The sequence below is a fragment of the Choloepus didactylus genome, chromosome 17 (assembly GCF_015220235.1).
Source record: "Choloepus didactylus isolate mChoDid1 chromosome 17, mChoDid1.pri, whole genome shotgun sequence".
Classification (NCBI taxonomy): Eukaryota; Metazoa; Chordata; class Mammalia; order Pilosa; family Megalonychidae; genus Choloepus; species Choloepus didactylus.
In genome coordinates this window covers 49,591,775-49,614,278 of record NC_051323.1, presented here as the reverse complement: position 1 = coordinate 49,614,278, position 22,504 = coordinate 49,591,775, and the positions used below count along the sequence as shown (strand labels likewise).

General features: G+C 38.2%; 1 protein-coding gene across 1 annotated transcript in view; it reads right to left on the bottom strand.

The window, feature by feature from the left end:
• Positions 1-276: 276 nt before the first annotated feature.
• The window catches only part of KCNG3 (potassium voltage-gated channel modifier subfamily G member 3), a 47,541-nt gene continuing 25,313 nt past the window's right edge, over positions 277-22,504 (bottom strand). The window contains exon 2 of the mRNA XM_037807642.1: positions 277-3,650. Within this exon, the coding sequence (XP_037663570.1) occupies positions 3,005-3,650 (646 nt within the window). The 3' untranslated portion in view covers positions 277-3,004. The remainder of the gene's footprint in view (positions 3,651-22,504) is intronic.

Below are 22,504 nucleotides of genomic sequence, written 5' to 3'. Positions count from 1 at the left end.
AATCCCAACATCTAACTTAACCCATCTCTGTCCCTTCCAGATCACAGAAGACATAGGCAGGACATTTAGACAAAAGTTAAAAAGAGGAAATATTATTTTTACTTCTGACAGCCACTGTGAGAGAACGTATTTCTACATTTTTAGGTGAGAAATTACAAATGTGTGGTTACAAGCAACTGCTAACCTGGAGAGCAAACTGAATCAACTGTTTCAACTAGCAACTCACAAGACAATACAGCAATAAAAGAAAAAGACACATAAGGCCTGTTTGCTCTCACATATATTCCCTAATTTTGTTTCTCTAATACTGTAAAGTCCTAGTTAAGAGGATGCAAAATAAATTACATATAAGAGCAAATCACATAAGCTCAGGCGCAGGAAAATCAGAACAAAAATTCTGGCCTCCTCGTTGCTATTCAGGCATTCTAATTTAGGATGATATCTGATTTACTGGTACTAATGTGGATCCTAACGAAAGTATTTTTGTCATGAAAGCTGAGTCGTGAAAAATATCTAAAAGTTCAAGTGAGAAAGAAGGGCTACTTAATAATTTCTTTTAAAAGGCAGCAACATTCAGGGAAAGTTACAACAAAATGCCCCGCTCCTAAAAAACTAAAACATCCAAAGAGGGGAGAATTTTGATATATTTTCTTAAACTCATGAATGAACGCCTCGATCATGTCTCACAGTAAAGGAGTAGCTGAACTACCATCAACATCTGCCCAATGTGCTCCTTTATGAAAACTGGTCCTGAGTTATGAAAAGTCCAGCATCACCAACAGAGATTTCTCACTTCCTATTTAAGGACAGCCTCAAAGTCTGTGTGTGAATTCACATGCATGGCTATACCCACCTACAGATGGGTGTAGGCTTCTCCTTGCCTCTTCATACAGAAGTTCTCCCCCAAAACCAGTCACTAGTTTGGGCACACCTCTGTGCTACGCACAGTGGGGATGTGAAAATATGTGCAACAGAGAGGGTCTCAGTCCTCCAGATAGCTATCATTTTTACTTGGAGAGATGTGACATATTCATATGAAGAGCTCCCAGCACCAGTAAAATCAAAGGTTACCATATTTTTTATTAGTTATATGGGTATGCCATCATCTGCATGTTATTTGCATGAATCACAAAGCCTTAATCCAAGTAAAGGGAAAATAAATCCATGCCATTTATTTCCATTATATTAAAATACAATAAATAAAGAATAAATAACAGAATTTGAGCATGTAAAAAAGTAGCATACCAGTAGTAGGGAAGGTGGGGTGAGATCGTTAATGGCCAAAATATCACACAGACTTAGGAAAGGACATTAGAGACAAGGAAACAGTTTTGCTATTATCTCAACAATGGCAATGATAAAGAAACGTGACTTCTCAGGGCTTTTCTCAAAACACAGAGGTGTGTTAGGGAGAAGCTACTGGACTAGGTTTCTAGAAATCCAGGTTTTAGCCCAATTCTTTCACAATCATATCCTCTCTTGCCCTGTTTTTTTGTGTGTTTTTTTTGTTTTTTTTTTTTTTCTTTTTCCCTTTGTCGTATAGCAGCCAGCGTTTGAACTAGGTGATGGCTAATATTCCTTTAATGAACACTTCTGGTTCTTTCTTTGATAAATATATACTGACCCCCCACCCACCCACCCACTTCTCGTCCCCTCCTTCCCGTAAGTAAACTATATCTTTACATTTTTAATTTTATAGTTTACAGTATACAATATTAAATTATTCATGAATCTATTACTTTAATTTTTGTGTGTTCATACACAGATTTCTTTTTGGCAACTGGTTGAAAAAAGCAAAATTCTCATTTATAGTACTAAAATTTAGCACTGAACAATTATCAGTTTTTCTTTATTTAGTCCTAATAGTCTAGCAGATTATTGGGGCATATTATACAGCAGTTTTGGTGTAGCTGTGATTCATAATGATGAAGCACAGATAAAAAAAATTATGTATTCATTGCTTTTAGCTGACTTAAAATTGGCTTTGGCTATGCAGCAAACAAGAGTACAGAAATAATCAATTTCTCTTTATATGATAATCCAGTGACAACATACAAAGTACAACCTCGGTGTAAAAAGGTTACATAAACATCCTTTCATCTGGTAAGTCTTATTAAACCCACAGTGTTTGAGAAAAAAGAAATTAAGAGAAGAAACCATAAATACGGGTTTAAATACTGAGCAGCATCAAACTATCATTTTTATGTTGGAAACATTCTTGTTTGGACATCTAAATGTTAGGACAATTGTTACTTTCAGATATTATTCAATAAAGTGCTAAACAGTAGGAGCTCTCTTCATTCTTAAACACTTTTTGAGTCATTTCACTTAAAATACAGAAGAAATCCAAACTGGGAAAGGTCTAACACACTCAAGCTTCCATAAAGGTGAATATTAGGAACAAAAATAAATCAGAGAATTGAAAAGTATGCTGGAGAAGTTTAAAATATTATTCTTGCTTGTATGTAGTGCCAACATAGAGTTTAAAATGTGGCCAATTTTTAAAAGTAGTTGTTAAACAGTTCCTGCGTGAGGCATATGTTTCCGGGATACTTCTGACATTGATATGAGAAATTATAAAACATTTAGAAATGAAAATGTTACTCTCCAACCAAAAAAGAAAAATAACACTAGAAGTTCCAAGTTCCTTGTGAATTCATAAGATGGAAAAACATTCATAAAATGGTTCCCTTCAGTTTTAAAATGTTCAAATAATGGGTGAGGAAAATAAAAGTGTAATTGTTCAAGACAACGAGACAAGTGTAGATAAAACAAGGTCCTAAAATTTATTCTAGGAGCCATTACCTTTCCTTTGCCGTCTCAATCCTATTCACTCCATAATAAAGAGATTGTTTTATTCTTTGAGCTGGGAAGGATAATTTTTTCCCTACCAAGATGATGACAGTATTACCGCAGTGCTCACCCAGCAAGAAACGCATGAATATGAAATAGCGTCAACTCTTTCTATCAAACAAAGTGTATGCAAAAACTGATTCGCAATGCATTAATTTAGGAACTCAGCAGAGAGGCTCCTACTATATCTAGCTGATCTAAACTTGAGCTCATGATAACACTGCACAAAGCTATGGTAGATAAAAGTGATAGGTAATGCCAACAGTACAATTCCACTGACAACACAAACTCCTCCAAGAATTCTCCCAGGCACTGTGATAGGATACATATCTCCATAGCCAACTGTAGTCATAGAAATAATCACCCACCAGCAGGCAGCGGGGATGCTGGCGAAGTCCTTGTTGGATGTTTCCAGGTCCAACCCATGTTCAAGAAGCTGAGAAAGTGCACTAAAGATTGCCATGGCAACACAAATGAAAACAAGTAACATAACCATCTCTCGGTAGCATCGTTTGAGAGTCAAACCGAGTGTCTGAAGACCAATGAAGTGACGGGCAAGCTTAATCACCCAAAAAATCCTCATCATCCTAAGAACCCTCAAGGTGACTCCAGCCCTCTGCAGTTGAGAGTTCTCGCCCGTAAATACTGTCATTAACACGGAGATGTAATACGGAGTAATTGCCAGTAAATCAATGATGTTCAGGGGTCTCTTGACAAACTCACACTTGTTTTTGGAGATGATGAACCTCACGATGCACTCTGCAGTGAACCAACCTATGCAGATAGCTTCAATTATCCTGTCAAGAGAACAAAAGAAGAATTGATCATTTTATTTTTAAGCATTTTAACAGCTCTTAAGATTTCTTCAGATAGTACTACACTGACATATGAATTCAGGTACTTTTCCAGAAAACATAAAGAACAGACAGCATCACCAACATCATGAGATCCACCAGGACGCAACAGAACAATACATAGTATAGTTCAAGTGAGAACTGAACTCGATCAAGTGCTTGTCTATATACTATATGTAATACATATAATACCATTAGAATTATTATTTTTTACTTGGCACTAGTTCTTTAAAAAAACCTATTTCTTATTCACTGGTTTGAAATGAATATATATGCAGTCAGCCACACCATGAAACTTTACTTACTCTTTGAGGATGGTGGTTCTCAACCGTGATGTCAGAAGGTGGGTCTGAAAGACATTGTCCTACAGACAGTGGACATACCCAAAATTTTGATGGTTTACTTCTTGGTAAATTAAAGTGAAGTCAAGGTTGTGTACTAGGGAGTATCAAGGCTCAAGTGGGAGACACTGATACTCCCTAGGAATGAGACAGGTCATGACCATCCTCATCCTTGAGTGTCACAGTGGAAGAAAGGCTGAAGGCTCCTGCCCTGGAGCAAAACGACCACTAGGATCTTCCCAAAGACCATGGCCATTTTGTTTGCTTGTTTTCCATATTTATTTTTATGCAGCATATTTTTTTAAAACATGGGATCACATTTTACCTAGAGCAGTGTTTACCAACCTTTTTACATCCTCGTATATGCTGAAAATAATAATGTTTACACACAGTGGGGTCAAGAGCTAGGCTTCTTGGGATGAAAGCCATGAGCCCCGGGGGCCTGTCATCCTGGCCCTTGCCTGACATTCCTCAAGACTGAGGAAATCCAGTCTCAGCACACCAACTGGGAAGCCTGATTGGAGTGAGAGGTAATTCTGAGGTCATTTTAAAATAGTTTAAAAATTTTTAATTCCAAATTAAAAGTTATAATTATACTATCATTCATTTTTTACACATAATTCTTTCTCATCATTGACCTACACACAAACATCAGAAGTGCAATAAAGAGAGAAGAAATCAGAGTAGGTATACTCAAAGCGCATACTACAGAACACAAGTTGCACTGGATGTTACTCAGTGAAACAAGATAAATAAAATTAACCATGTTTTCCTTTTCTTTATTTAGGGCATACATAGTAAATTCACATGGTTCAAATGTGAAAGGTAAAAAGAGAGTATATATATATATATATATATATATATATATATATATATATATATATATATAAAGAGTATATTGAAAAAAGTCTCATTCTCACCGCATTCCCTTCCCCAGAGGCAACAAACATTATCAGTTTCTTATATATCCTTCCAGAGTTATTTGATGCACATCTAAACAAACATACATTTGTACCCTTTTTACACAAATAGCAGTATTTTTTTTTACACAAATAGCAGTAATTGGCCTGCCTCTTGTTTTGTTAATATATCTTGGAGATCATTCCATATCATAAATAGACAGTTTCATTGTATTTTAAATATGGTGCCACAGTATTCCATTGAATGGTTGTAATGCTATCTACTTAACCAGCCCACTATGGACAAATATTTACGTAGTCTCCAATCTCTGCCTACCAAAAACAATACTACGATGAATATCTTTATTTCTGCATCATTTTACAGATGGGCAAATGTATCTGCAGTATCAAATCTTAGACTTGGAATTGGTGCACCAATGGGTGCATATATTTGTAATTTTGATAGATCTTGCCAAACTACCCCCATAGAGATTGTACTAGATTAACCCCCATCGCAATGGATGGCAGTGGCTATTTCCCTACAGCCTCACCATGTATAGTGTTATCAAGCTTGTAGATTTTGGCCAATCTAACAAATGGAAAATCACATCTTATTTTAAGGATGTTGCATACCTCTTTATATGTTTAAGTGCCTTCTCTGCAACTTGTCTCTCCATGTCCTTTGCTCACAGGGCTTTTAATCTGCTCATGTACGTTATGATTTGGGGGTATATAGGGTGTCTCCCATTTATTTGATCAGTTCTATATTTTTCTCTTAGGACCTCTCATCCTTGAAACACCAGTTTTGGAAAACTGTTTCAGAGGTTTTGCCTATAAACACTTGTTTATAGCAGGATTCACAAAACTATGGTCTGTGGGGCTAAATCTTGCCCACTGCTTGTAGGGTTTTGTTTGATTGTTTTTGTTCAGCCTGCAATATAAGAGTGGTTTTTATACTTTTTTGTTTTGTTTTTACATTTTTTAATGGCTGAAATAAACAAAAGAAGAATATTTCATGACATGAAAACTAGGTGAACTTCAAATTTTATTGGCCATAAATAAAGTTTCATTGGAACTCAGCTATGCTTATTTGTTTACATATTGCCAATGGCTTAAAGCTTTAGTATTACAAAGGAAAACTTAAATAGTGTCAGAGACCATATGGCTCCACTTAAAACATTTACCATCTGACCCTTTATAGAAAAAGTTTGCTGACCCTTGTTTATATCAATTTTTCTCAAACTGACAACCATAGAAGTATTCTTCAGAATCTATGAATTCTCTACAAAATGTTCTTAAATGTTTGCTTTCATTTCTATAATAATCTTTTTATTTAAAAAGTGCTTGTATAATCATATTATGAATCATATGGATGATCAGTTTATTGCCATGTGACTCATGCCCATGTTTTTGACAACCATCACATTAGTGCCAACTAGAGTATTTTAATTGTCCTGGGTTAACAAGAGAAGAATGAGACAGGCTTAACAGGTTAAGGATCTATCTTGAAAAAGGGAGGACTACCCCACATCATGGCAGCTCAAATAGTTGAAGGTTTCACAGTCATTCAAATGGAGAAAAGTGCCAGGAGAACTGTACCATCCCAAGACAGACAGTAGTACAGGAAGCCACTGGGCCAAATATTTTGAAAATGTCTGTCCTTGGTCATAGTGGAAGCCCAAGGAGTGGGCGATGGGAGGTTTGACCCAGCCCACATCTACTAACAGAGAAGTACTTTAAGCCCATGTTCTATGGAAGGGCCTTGAGATGGAAGAAATTTTGTGTTATAAAGAAGTACACAGGAACCACACTGATCAAGATGGCTGAGTGAAATGCTTCAGGACCAGTCCCCACACAGAAGCTTTGAGCAACCAGCAAAACTGGCAGAAACATCTTTCTCAAGGCTCAAGAGAACAGTTAAAAGATTGCAATAATATGGCAAGCCCCACATTAAGAAAAAGGCATGTTAAAAGTGGTAGGATTTCATGGAGCCCTGGCTAGCCCCTCAACAGCTCGCATGGAGCCAGCCCACATTCCCAGTGTGGGTTCCTAGTCCTGGTTCTGGAGGAAGTAGAGTAACCCTGGTGCACATACTGGGAGCAGGTAAGTCAGGCCCAATCTCTCTGGTGGCAGTCTAAGGGACTGAACCAGCACACCTGTCCCAGGCTCACCATCCTAGAACTTGCCCTGCCTGCAAAAGAGGCTCACAGCTGTCCTGCAGAAGGCTGTGGGAGAGCAGTCATGGCTGCCTAAACCAAGGCACTGCTGGTTGTGGGACATACAGTGCAGTGCCTAGACACTGAGGAAACTGTTTCCTAGGGAAAAAGGGACCTTCATATCCATGTAAACAAGGGAATTCCTAGGGACACATGCCCACACCCAAGGCAAGACACATGTGCCAAAAGTATCAGGATGGCCCCTATGCTTCAGCCTCGAGCTATTCTCCAACTCATTGTATGGAAAAGCTCTGAAAGAGAGCACTTGCACATGTCCATTTGTAAAGACTAGAAAAGTGTTTTCTTTTCTCCTTTTTTTTTTTTGTTAACTCCTGCCATTCAAGAAAAGCTCTGTCATAACACTAGCTGCATACTAGCATAAGGAAAAGATGTCTCAGAGTCTAAATTCCAATGATAACACATTAAAGTATCTAAAATTCAAGGTTTCAACAAAAGATTACAAAACACACAAAGAAGCAGGATGCAATAGCTCAGGCAAAGGAGAAGATTAAATCATTATCAGCTATCAATAAGGATGACCTGACCTGGGACATACCAGACAAACATTTTCAAAATATGGTCTTAAATATGCTCAAAGAATTAAAGGAAAACATGGACAAAGAACTAAAGGAAAACGAGAATATGATAGAAGAATGTGAAGACAGTATCATAATTTCAATCTCTGAAAAAGAAACCAAACATAACTGAAGACCACAGTAATAGAAATTAAAAATTCTCTGTAGGGATGAAACAGTAGGTTGGAGGTGACAGAAAAAAGAATCTATGAACTTTTAAGATAAAGATCATTGAAATCTTCCACTCTGAGGAGCAGAAAGAATGAAAAAAAGTGAACAGAGCCTAACGGCGCTTCATCAATCATACCAATATATGCATTGTGTGGGAGCCCCAGAAAGAGAATAAAGAGAGAAAGGCGCAGAGAAAATATTCAAAGAAATAATGGATGAAAACCTTCCAAATTTAACAGAAGACATGAAAATATACATCTAAAATGCTCACTGAACTCCAAACAGGATAAACACAACATACTGCAACATATTATCATCAAACTGCCAAATGCCAAAGATAAAGAGAGAATTCTGAAAGCTGCAAAAGAGAAGCAACATGTCACATACAAGGAAGCCTCAGTAAGATAAAGTGCTGATTTTACATTGGCAATCAGAGGCAAGAAGGCAGTGGCAAAACATATTTAAAGTACTAGAAGGAAAAAAACTGCTAACCAAGAATTATCTAGCAAAAGTGCCTTTCAAAAATAAGTGGGAGATTAAGACATACTCAGATAAACAAAAGCTGAAGGTGTTCATCATCACAAGACCTGCCCTACAACAGATGCTAAAGAGTTCTGCATGTTGAAAGGAAAGAACAACAGACAATAGATCAAATCACGATCTCTGGTAAGGGTAACAACATGGGCAAATATGAATGCCAGAGCTATGGTATATTGCTTTTGTAACTCCACTTTTTACCTCCTACAGGATCTAAAAGGCAAATGCATAAAATGTACTGATAAATCAGTGGTTTTAGACTCATGATGCATAAATAAGTAATTTATGAGAGAACTATATAAAGATGGAAGGACAGAGAGGTATAGGAACATGATTTGGGTATACTATTTAAGTTAAGCTGGTATCAAAGCAAACAAGATTGTTATTGAATCAGAATGATAAACTTAAACTCCATGGTAACTACAAAGAAAATACTGGAGAATATGCAAGCTCATAGAGACAGAAATTAGAGCCCAGGTTGTCAGGGGTGGGAGGCAGGGGGAATGGGAAGTTAATGCATACTGGGTACAGGGTCTGCTTGGAGAGATTGAAAGTTTTAGCAATGGAAGATGGTGAAGGTACCACAGCATTCTGAATATGATTACCCAATGAAGGGTATGCTTGGGAGTGGTTGGGATGGGGAAGTTTATGTTGCATATTATGGTCCCAAAATTGAAAAACAAACAAGAGCAACTAAAGAGACAATAACAATTAAATACAACAAGTGATCTTGGACAGGATCTAACAAGGAAGGAGAAAAGGTACAAAGAGACATTACTGGTACATATGAAAAAATTGGACTATAGATTGTAAACATGATACCAGTGTTAAATTTCTTGAACCTGATAAATGTACTTAAGGTGGTTACATAAGTGAATATCCATGGTCTTAGGCTATGTACCTGGCAGTATTAAGTGCTCATGGAGCATGATGTATACAACCTACCCTCAAGTGTTTAGAAAATGGATTGATAGATAGGATAGTTAGATACATAGATAGACAGATAGATAGATAGATAGATAGCAAATGTGGCAAAATGTTAAAAATGGTGGATCTGAGTTTCTGGGAGTATAACAGTATGTCGAAATTATCTATTTGGGGTCTGAGTTGTTTTTTTTTTCTTCCTTTTTTAGCTATCCTGAAAATTTGAAAGTATTTCAAATTAAAAAGTTAAAAAAAAAAAAAAGAATACACAGAACATTTTTTTCCTGCGCAAAAGTCAGTATCTTGTCAACAGTGACCTATAGTTTGTCATGTGGAAATATTTTGAATGGTGAATAATTTTTAATGCCAACTAAGAGGTTACATGTTAGAATCCTGGATGACATTTCTTCTGGTTCCAGAGAAAAAGCTCTACACCCCTTGTAACAATTGCTGCCTCCACTTCTGAGTGGCAATACGGGAGAACTCTTCCATCTAAACCACATCCCCATGATCCCCAATCTCCATCCCTACCTTGCAGAGCTGTCCAGGAAGTCTTTGTAAGAAATCTAGAGGGACAAGAAAAGCAGCCCTCTCCACCCCTGAGATCCTACAGGCCTAAAAAATGAGAGGTCAGAGAGCAACATTCAGCACCCCTAGGATCACAATCCCAAAATACCACCCAAGTCATCAATTCCTCAAAGGTACTGTTACAAAGGCAATTGCCCCTGACCACCAAGAAACTCAGCACCTAAGAATATCAGTTACCTGTGGTTGCTGCAACAAATTACCACAAACTCGGTGACTTAAAGCAACAGAAATTTATTCTCACACTTCTGGAGGCCAGAAGCTCGAAGTCATTTTCACTGGGCCAAAACCAAGGTGTCAGCAGAGCAGGCCTCCCTCTGGAGGCTCTGGAGAAGAACCTGTTCCTTATCTCTCCCGGCTGCTGGCACTCCTTGGCTCTGGGCTGCATCACCCCCATCCCTGCCTCTATGGTATCTCGGTCTCCTCCTCTACTCCCTGTGGAAAATCTCCCTCTTCCTCCTTCTTAAGAGGATACATGTGATGACATTCAGATTCCACCCAGAATCTAAATGCAGAAACCTTTTTTTTTCAATATAAAATAACACTCACATATTCAAGGGATTAAGGGATTAAGATGCAGATGTCTTTAGGGCCATTTTTCAGTCCACCATACTAAGTAACAAGGAGGATGAATGATAAATTCCACAGTAAAATAATCTAACCTACTGCCTGGTGGGGGAGAAAGTCAAAAGGTAAAATCACAGCTGCCCCCACAAGTTTGCTACTGTGGTGTCTGCCCCTCTGCTTCATGGACCCCATTACCCTGTGGCCACCAGCAGCTTTCGACCAACTTTTCAGGAATGTCCCCACCAGGCTATCAGTAAAAGCTGCCACCATGGCAGTCTGCATGAACCTGGAGGCTATGAAAACCAGCAAGGGCATAAAACTTGGGTGGACAGTTTTAATACTGCGTAACTCCTCTTCCTAGTAGTGGCAGAAACAGAAATGATTATCAAATAGTCTATCTGCTCCCCCAAATTTCCAGCTTCTTGAAGTCAGACAGAGACATGTGACTAGTTCTGACCAATGGGTTATGTTCCAGTTTGCTAATGCTGCCATTTTGCAAAACACCAGAAATGGGTTGGCTTTTATAAAGGGGGTTTATTTGGTTACAAAGTTACAGTCTTAAGGCCATTAAGTGTCCAAGGTAAGGCATCAACAATAGGATACCTTCACTGGAGAAAGGCCACTGGCATCCAGAAAACCTCTATTATCTAGGAAGGCACATGGCTGGCGTCTGCTTGCTCCTGGGCTGTGTTACAAAATGGCGTTCTCCAAAATGTCAGTGCCAGCTTTCAAGGGCTGTCTTCAAAATGTCTGTCTCAGCTGCAGCAGTGAGCTCCTTCTGTCTGAGCTTTTTTATAGGACTTCAGTGATTAAATCAAAGACCCACAATGAATGGGCAGGGTGACGTTTCCATGGAAACATTCAATCAAGAGTCACACCTTAATCAAAGGTGTCACTTACAGTTGGTGGGTCACATCTCCATGGAAACACTCAATCAAAAGGTTCCAACCTAATCAACACTACAAGATTGCAACGAAGAACACGGTGTTTTGGGGAACAAAATATATCCAAACTGGCACAGGCTATGAGAAAAATGACTAAATTACTTCCAGGTGAAAGCATAAAGAATGGGTGAACCTTCTTCCCAACCATGGCAACCTAGAAAGCAGGTGTTCTAAATGATTTTCTACAAGATGGTAAAGCCCAAATCGATCTGAGTCCCTGAGTGGGTGTGTAGAGAACAGCAAACACAATCACCATCCTGACCTAGCTTAGACATGAGACACGAGCAAGAAATAAATCTTTGTTGCATTAAGGCCACTGAGATAGATTCTAAGTTTGTTGCCCTAGTAGCTAATAAACTGGCAAATATAGTAGGCAGTAAGATGTGCACTCAAAAGGAACTGCAGGAGCACACAGCACTAATAGTAGTAGTTTTCTTAGATTGGTTTGTAGTTAAAATGTGCCAGTTCTCAAAGGACTTGAATAGACATTTCTCCAGAGAAGAGATAAGTACACAAAAAGATGCTCAGCATCTTTAACCATTAGGGGAATGCAAATCAAAACCACAGTGAGACACCACTGCACAATCACTAGAATGGCTACGATTAAAAAAAAAAATGGAAAATACAAATGCTGGTGAGGATGCAGAAAAACAAGAAAATTCATTCATTGTTAGTGGGAATAGAAAATGGTGCAGCCTCTGTGGAATACAGTTTGATGGTTCCTCAGATAGTTAAACACAGTACTACCATATGGCCTGGCACTCCTATTCCTAGGTATACACCCAGAAATATTGAAAACAGGGACTCAAAGAGATATTTATACACCAATGGTCATAGCAGCATTATTCACAATAGCCAAAAAAACAGAAGAAACCCAAGTGCCCATCAACAGATGAACAGATAAACAAAATGTGGTATATACATAAAATGGACTATCATTCAGCGGTAAAAAGAAATGAAGTTAAGATACATGTGACAACATGGATGAACCTTGAAGACATCACATTGAGTGATGGGCAAAAGGGCAGATATTGTATGATTCTATCACATGAAATAACTAGAATATGGAAATGTACAGAGACGAAAAAGCAGAGTGCACATTACCAGTGGCAATGGTGAGCTAATGGATAAAGGGTGCAGGGTTTCTGTTTGGCATGATGGGAAGGTTTTGGTGATGGATGGCAGTGATGGTAGCACAACACTGTGAATGTGATGAATGCCACTGGATTGCATGCTTGAAAGTGGTTAAAAGAGGAAATTTTATGTTGCATTTATGTTTCCACAATGGAAAGAAAAGTACCAGTTCTCCAGCTAAAGTGCTGTGTCTCTTCTCCAGCCAGTCATGAGGAACAGCATGGACTGGATGCCAAAGGACCACAGTGCTGCTTCCAGTCTGAAGGACAATCCTCACCCAAAAAACGGCAGCTGCAAGGGCCCTCCCAGCTCTAAAATCCAAAAATTCTATTAAATTAAAAAGCATAAAGATTTTAATTGTGCCTGCAATACCAGGACATTTTGAGTCTAATTATTTCCACCAGCAGCGAAAGCTGCTCAGAGTAAAAGAGAGGAAATCCAAGTGGTGTGGAATAATGTCAATAAGGGAATTTTCAAAAAGGTAAACTCAACGGTAATGCGGCCCTCTGGGCGCTTCCTGCACCCGCTCCCCGTTCCCCGCACTGGGTCAGATGCAGTTTATCCAGCATTCCAAGTGAAAGGAACAAACGTGGGAGAAACCCTGGGCGTGACTTTCACCTAGGATTATGCCAAGGCCGTCGCCAACAATAAATAACACTAAGCCTGCTCAAATTCCCTGTGATTCTCAACGGCACTCTCTCAAATGCCACCACGGGCAACAGATGGGAAACTGAGCACTATGGCAAACAGCTGGGCACGCCTGATGCTTACTTGAATTAAAAAACAAATACGAAGAAAAATACTAACAAAGCCACTGAGGGACATCTTATTCCTTTTAGTCTATTCCGATTTCTTTTGAGGTCTGAGCATATAGAAGTTCATGAACTCATGGCTAATAAATATGGTTAGCATTTACTGAGGCCTTTCAGTCAGACACTATGCTGAGAACTTTACAAGCATACTCTGTTAATCCTTCAGAAGAACTCTATGAAACAGTGTGTATTTCCCCTAACATCTCCATTTTACAGATGTCAAAACTGAGGCTGAAAGATTAAACATCTTTCCCAAGGTCACTCCACCAAGAAAGGGCAGTGGTACAGCTATTGAAGCACAAGATCTTTTTAGCTTTAAAGCTATAAGAACATTTGAAAATGCTAATAATCTTATGACAATGTTAATTAATATTAAATGAATATATGTCAATTTCTTGGTCTCTGTGGCTTGCTAAAGTAACATTTTTCAAACTACAGGTTCTTAACCCATTCATGGATTGCAGTTGACATTTTTTTTTCAGAAACAAAACAGAAAATATTAGCATGCATCAAAGTATAGTCATTAAACTTTTGTCTCAGTTATATATAACGGTTTACTCAGCTGTGATGTAAAATGTATTTTCTTTCTGTAGGTTTGAAGTCAAAATGTTCAAAAGCCACATTACTAGAGGACTTCAACAACTGCTTGCAAACATCAGTCATTACTAATTACTCTGATTGATCCATTATCATGGAAAGCACCACTGGAAAAGACCCAGAGGTTTACAAATGGATACAAAGGGGAGCAAATGCTTTTAGTACTAACCAGTACCTACCCCTAACACCCCACCAACCCCCAAAAAAGGCTAGGACAGGGTAAATGAGGCCATTAATTATGCTGTTTAAAGCAAAGATCAGACTCCTTCCAGGTGCTATCTTTTCACACAACCACCCCCCCCTCGGATATTTTATTATGCAAAATTTCAAACATAGACCAGCCCCTATTATCAATTTTTTAAGATACTTGTTTATCAACTGTCCATCTCTCTATCCACACATTAATCCATTTTATTTTTTGATGTGGAATTTCAAAGTATATTGCATTACTGTTTGATGTTTGAATTTAAAACATCAGTCTACTTCCCCCTAACAACTTCAACATGCATATCCATAACTAGACTTTGATATTTGTTTACAATTTTTTTTTGATGTAAACTTTACATACAACAAAATGCACAAATCTTAAGTGTACCATTGCAGAGTTTTGTCAAGTATAACCTATATAGCCCAAATCCCTATCAAGAAAGAGAACATTCGCATCACCCCAGAGAGTTCACTTCTTAGTCATCTTTGTATCTCCAGCCCTCATTTCCCAAACCCATCAGACACCTAAGCAGGTGCTCACTAGATGTCTGTCCTGTACAATTTAAATGCCTTTGCTAGGATGGGAAGGGCACTCCACAGCCACAAGAAGCTTCTCAGTTCTCCTGGGACCTTTAAGTGATAATTGAAGCCTGCCATCAAAAATGGTGCTGAAACTGCCATTAATTAATTAATTGACTTATTTCAAAAGAATTTAAGGTGATAGTTCTTGTCATTAGCACCAAGAAGAACCTGATTAAAATTCAATATTACTGGGACAACTGGGACAATTCAAATGTAAAAACAGCCAAAAGCTGAATATTTTTACTGGATAGCTGACTTGAAAAACCTAAATGAACTTCACAAAGATCAGAGAACCATCTGAAATGGTTATTACATACTTATGTATATTATACACATATTATATATACCTAAATAATTATAATATAGTTATATTTAAAAGCAAGTGCATCTCACAGTGTGTAAGAATGTAACATAAAGAAATGTTTTATAAATCCAAACTCCAATAACTTTGTTTCCTATTCAGTTATCTTTATAAAGAGCCCAGACTTCAATTAGTGATATGAATGAAGCAGATCTGGTTAAGACTAGGGCAAACCGGGCCAAAGGATAAAGGTTGAAACTCACTGTGTTTTAAAACTTCACTGAGTTTTAAAACTCCCATATGAAACCAAGGGAAGGGTGCAGGATCTATATCTTCTAAACAGTATAACTCTACAATCGGTTTGTTAGAACATCACAATTACATGGAACTTTGAATAGGAAGTGAGATATGGTAGGTGAGTATAGGTTAGAGTGAAATAGTGACACATCCCAAAGTAATTTGGGCAGAGAATAAGAATATATTTACAGGGCCCCCCTGAGGAGCTGGGGGAAAGTGCAGAAGTGTTGGACTTGCTCACCTGGACTGTTGCTGATGTTGTCACAAACATTAGGACTTGTGGTTTGATATGCTGAGCCCTCTATCAAGGGGCTTGCCCTTATGAAGCTCATTACTGCAAAGGAGAGGCTAAACTTGCATATAATTGTGCCTAAGAGTCTCCCCCTGAGTACCTCTCTGTTGCTCAGATGTGACCCTCTCTCTCTCTCTAGCTAAGCCATCTCGGCAGGTGAACTCACTGCCCTCCCCACTACGTGGGACCCAACTCCCAGGGGTGTAAAGCTCCCTGGCAACGCAGGATATGACTCCTGGGGATGAATCTGCAGCCGGCATCGTGGGATTGAGAATATCTTCTTGACCAAAAGGGGGATGCAAAATAAAACGAAATAAAGTTTCAGTGGTTGAGAGATTTCAAATGGAGTCGAGAGGTCACTCTGGTGGACATTCTTACGCACTATATAGATAACACCTCTTAAGTTTTAATGTATTGGAATAGCTAGAAGTAAATACCTGAAACTATCAAACTCCAATCCAGTAGTCTGGACTCCTGAAGACAATTGTATAATAATGTAGATCACAAGGGGTGACAGTGTGATTGTGAAAACCTTGTGGATCATACTCCCTTTATCTAGTGTATGGATGGATGAGTAGAAAAATGGGGACAAAAACTAAATGAAAAATAGGGTTGGATGGCGGGGTATGGTTTGGGTGTTCTTTTTTACTTTTATTTTTTCTTCTTATTCTGATTCTTTCTGATGTAAGGAAAATGTTCAGAAATAGATTGTGGTGATGAATGCATAACTATACGATGGTACTGTGAACAGTTGATTGTACACCATAAATGATTGCATGGTATGTGAATATATTCAATAAAACCGAATTTAATTAAAAAAAAAAAGCAATTGGCAGGATCTATCAAACTAAACAATGCACATGGGGCCCAGCTGTCCACTCTAGGGAATTTATCCTATATACACATACCCTTGTATTCACATAAGAACATGCACAAGATCCATTGTCTGTAACACCACGGATGAATACATAAATATATGTCTCTCAATAGGAGGTTGATTATAAAAAATATATTTCCAAAAATTATCATCAGGTTGAATCATACACAATTGCCGAACAGTTGAATATCAGCAATTTAATATGAATCAACCTTATACTAAATAGTTATGAAAAGAAATGAGCTATATCACTAGTGCTTGGAATCTGGAACACTCTTCTAGAGGTATGGTTAAGCAAGATGCTGAACAGTACACATATGCTACAAATGGTAGTGTGTGTGTGTGTGTGTGTGTGTGTGTGTGCGCACACGGGTGCATGCTTGGAAATTTACTGGAAGGACACTCAAGCAACTTAACACCAGTTGCCACTAGGGAGGGAGTCTGGGAGCCACAGGCAAGATGGAAACTCACTTTTTATTTTATTCTCTTTTGTACTGTCAAATATTTCACCATGTGCACATATTATTTTTCCAATTTAAAGTTTTTTAAGAAAACATAAAAATCATGCCCAACTAGAAGAGCAATCACCATGACTGAGTTGTCAGCAGCTTGACACAATCTGCACAACCCCAGGAGCACCACAGAAGAAAAAGTTACATCCTTTCTACCGCAAGCATTTCTAATCACATTTCTAACAGCCACATACAGTGTAATAATACATAGTGCAATAAGGATTTCCAGCAAAAATGCACATCAATATCCACGACATTACCTAAAGTTTCTTTCATGGTCTTACAAGAGTTTTCTTTACAACAAATGGTTAAATGGGAAAAAAGCAGAATTAAAAAAAAAAAAAAAAAAAAAACCTTGATTATTTCCCCTTACACACTTCAATTACCTTATAGGAAAAAAAATACTACTTATGTCTTTTTACCTTCCAACCAAGATCAATAATGAGAATAAATAAAAATACATATTGAACACTTACTCAAGGGCCAAGCATTTTTCTGTAAACTTACATATGTTATCAATTCTCACAACTATATGTGATAGTTTATTATCACTATGTATAAATGAGGAAACTGAGGCAAAGAGAAGTAACTTGCCCATGTCACCCATCAGCCCAGCAGAAGTGGGTGATAAAACGACAGATTAATAATATATACTCAATGATTATGTAGTATATTGAATCTTGGCTGGAATTTATGTATTTCTCTATAGCTTCCTCAGTGTATACTTACTGTTTTATATTCACTTGGTTTTATTTTGTTTACTCATGTTCAATTTGGATGGCTGTTTCTTTAGGATATGTGGCAGGCTAAGGATAATGGTGAATATAAAGGTCACCCTTCCAAAGGTTTTGGATAATGGCTACGGAGGGCTGAGTTGCTCCCTAGAGTTTTTAAGGGACTGCGATTATTCTGCTGGATCTCTTCTTCCAATGACCTCCTCCACTGGGCTGCCCTTGCTGTCTTCACTTTCGCCTTAGATGACAGGAACATGCTGCTCTCCCTTGCCTGGGTAAGTTGGGACTCTACCTCCTGGCTGCATAGCACATTTTCTCCTCTGTTCCTCCATCCTCTGTTTTGGCAACATAGGTACCAGGTCCTCATCCTCTCTTATATGTAGACAAGGACTAATGACCCCCTGCAAAGGAACACTCAAGTTCTTGACTGTACATCCAAGGACCACCACACCTGCTCTGCTAAAACAGGGGCTATCCATCAAATATAAACCATCAAAAATCAGAATGTCTTTCTGGGAGAAATTACAGGCAATTATTATTACAAATAACCCTCACATTTAGTTTGTCAGGGCTGAAGTAACAAAGCCCCACAGTAAGGCTGGCTTGAACAACAGGATCCTATTGTCTCACAGTTTTGGAGACCAGATGCCCAAAATCAAGAACTTGCCAGGATCATGCTCCTTCTGAAGTCTGCAGCATCCTGGTGGCAGGTTGCCCAGCCTCCACTCTATCTCTGCTTCCCTTACATAACTCTCCCACCCCACCACCGCCAAGTCTCCTCCTACTATGGCCAAATTTCCTCTGCTTGTAAGGACTCCAGTCCTACTGGATTAAAGCCCACCTGATTCAGTTTGGCCTCACCCTCACTAATAGTTTCAAAGATCCTATTTACAAATGGGTCCACATCACAGATCAGGGTTAGGACTAGCACATGTCTTTGTGGGGGACATAATTCAACCCCTAATACCTTCTCTGACTCCTTTTAGCATAATCAACACCACTCTCAACCCAAATGTAAGAATTCAATGTGCTTTTGTAGATCCTCAGTTCTAATACCTTTCTAGGAATTCTGCCCCACTTGAATGATGTAGCAGAGATGGATTTTTAAAACTTTTAAGATGAAGAATTTCAAACATGTCATAAGAAGACAAACTGATATTATGAATCCCCAAGTAAACATCTCCCAGCCCCATCAAACATCAGTCCCTAGCCAGTTCTGCCACCTGTGCGCTCCCATCCACATTCCTCCTCATGCATTATTTTGAAACGAATCCAAGCGTGTGGGCATTTTATTGAGTAGAGAATATCGGAAAAATAGTTATAGCTGTAGAGTCCTTTCTCATCCTCCCTGCCTGGCAAGTCAACCAAGTGTTCACAAAGGGAGACAGGAAATATTCATGGCTTCAGCTAGGGTCTCCTCACACAGGTCAATTCTAGAGGGATGTGCCGTCCTGGAGTAAGAATGGGACAATAATCTATCAACTTGGAGGTGGTTCCAAGTCCATGTAGCACACCACCACTTCACTCAAAATGTCATAAAGCCTATTGAATGTCCACTGTACACCATTTCACCTAGACACAGAGACGACTATAATGATGAATTAAAGGTAGAACTTAACTACAGTTAGGTACAATATTATCATTGGGGAAAGATGGATGAGGACACACCAGAACTCTCTGTATTCACAACTTCTTGTGAGTATAAAATGATTTCAGAATAAAAAGCTAAAGAAAGTGGGTAGAACTTAGCCTAAAAGAATGTGCAACTTAGTGAGGAAGGCAATCTAGACTCTCCCCAACAATACCGTTTTAGTTTTGGGTTAAGCAATGGGAACTGATTCGCTCAGTTTTGAGGCCGGGAAAATGTCCAAATCGAGGCAACGTCAAGTCAATGCTTTCTCCTCAAAGGGCATTCGGAATGGCTGCTGGTGATCCTTGGCTTCTCTGTCACCTGGCAATGCACAGGGTGGCCTCTCCTGGTCTCTTCATTCTCTTCTGGGGTCTGTTTCAGCTTCCTGCTTCCTGTGGCTTTTTCTCTCTCTCTGTCTGAGTTCCATTCTCTTACAAAGGACTCCAGTGACAGGATTAAAACCCATCCTGGTTGAGGTGGGTCATATCTTAACTGAAGTAAACTCATCAAAGCGTCCTACCTGATGTGAGTTCACATCTACAGGAATGGATTAAACTTAAGAACATGTTTTTTATGGGGTACATACAGCTTCAAACCACTACCATCCCCCCACACCCATACAGACTCAAAAATAAGATGCCAAAAGTGATTAACATTATAATGAATGTACATTAAGTTTAGAAGAAGTTAAGTTTTTCTTCATCCAGGGGATTACAGAAGGCTTATTTGAAAGCAGAAATTTAATTTACTATGGAAGATCAGCACAAGCAAAGGCAGAAAAGTGCTGGGTAAATATGGAGAAACAAAGGCAAATGCATTTAAGAAGCAAAAAGAGATTCCTAAGGAGGTAGCGGGTGATAAAAATGGAAAGGTTACTTGGGGCTTGAAGTTTACTTGATGGTATTAGTGATGGGATGAGAGTGATGCTATGATAGTGGTGCTTTAAATATATCATATCACATTTATAGGTATACACATACTCAGAAAGAGAGCCAGGTTATCAAACTGCTAGCAGTAGTTACCCAGGGGAAAAAAAGGGGGTTGGTGGGTGGTGATTGTGAAAACAGGTACCTATATTTTACTGTATGTACCTATGAAGAACTTTCACAGTTGGAATATACATTTGAGCACTTACTCTGTAATTTTTAAAACAACCTTTAAGTATATATTATTATTACAAGTTGGTAATCACTATTGTTATTACCTCTATTTTATATATGAGGAAACAGACTCATAGGAGGGTGCTGGGCCCCCAGCAGGGACATTACTGAAAGCAGGAGGTCTAGTTAGGAGACTTCTAAAACATTAAAAAATAAAAAATAAAAATAAAAACAAAGATCAGCATACACCAAAGTTCACAGCAGCATTATTCACAATAGACAACATATGTAAGGAATCCAACTGTCCATTAATAAATGATTGAGTAAAATATAAATGCCAATACTATTGTATGTTCGGCTTGTAACTCCATATTTTACTTCTTACAGGATCTAAAATACTAATGCATAAAACGTAATGATAATTCTATGGCTTTGGACACACAAGGCATAAAGATGTATTTTGTGACAAAACAACATAAAGATGGGGGGACAAAGGAGTATAGGAACATAGATTATGTATGCTGTAGAAGTTAAGTTGCTATCAAATAAAACAAGATAGTCATAGACTTAGGATGTCGAAGGTAAGCCCCATGGTAACCACTAAGAAAATCTGAAAAACATGCACGGAAGAAACTGGGAAGAGATTCTAAATGGTTCACTACAAAAAATAAACTAAATATAAAAATAGGCAGTACATGAAAAATTAAGGGACAAAAAGATATAGGACAGAAAAAACAAATAGGAAAATAGCACAAGTCCTACCTTAGCACCAGTCACTTTAAATACAAATGGATTAAACTTTCCAGTCAGAAGGAAGAGACTGGCAGAATGGATTTAAAAAGCATGATCCAACTCAACAGCAAAAAAACAAACAACCCAATTTAAAAATGGGCAAAAGACTTGAATAGACATTTCTCCAAAGAATACACAAATGGACAATAAGCATGTGAAAAGATGCTCAACAGCATTAGCCATTAGGGAAATGCAAATCAAAACCATCCACTAGAATGGCTGCTGTCAAAAAAGCAGAAATAAGTGTTGGAGGGAATTAAAATGGTACACCCACTGTAGAAAACAGTCTGGTGGTTCCTCAAAAAGTTAAACTACCATATTACCTGGCAATCCCATTTCTAGATATACATCTAAAAGAATTAAAAGCAAGGACTTAAACAGATATTTGTACATCAATGTTCATAGCAGCTTTCTTCACAATAGCCAAAAGGTGGAAATAACCCAAATGTCCATCAACAGATGAATAAACAATATGTGGTTTATTCTTACAATGGAATATATTATTCAGCCATAAAAGAAAGGAAATTCTGATACATGCTGCAACATTGATGAACTACAACAATCATTATGCTAAGTGAGAGGAGACAGACACAAAAGGACACATATTACATGACTGCATTCATATGAAATGTACAGAATAAGCAAATTCTTAGAGACAGAAAGTACAGTAGTGGTTTCCAGAGGATGGGAGGAGGGGGAATGGAGAGTAACTGCTAACAGGTATGAGGTTTCTTTTAGGGTAAATAAAAAGTTCTGGAATTAGATACTGGTAAGGTAGCAAAACACAGTGGATATACTGAGAACCACTGAACTGCACACTTTAAAATGATGAATTTTATGTTATGAGAATTACATCTCAATTTTAAAAATGAATAAACTACTGATAAAAACATCAACATGAATGAATTTTTAAAAACATTATGCTGATCAAAAGGAGCCAGACATAAAGAGTGAATCCTATATGACTCTAGTAATGTTAAATTCTAGAAAAGGCAAAACCAAATCAATAGTGACAGAAATCAGTGGCTACCTGGGGTATGATGCAGGAGGAAACTTCTTGGAGTGATGAACATGTTCTATATCCTGATTGGAGGGGTAATCATAGGGACATTTACATTTGTCAAAGGTCATCAAACTGTATACTTTTAAGAGGGTACACTTGGTTATATGT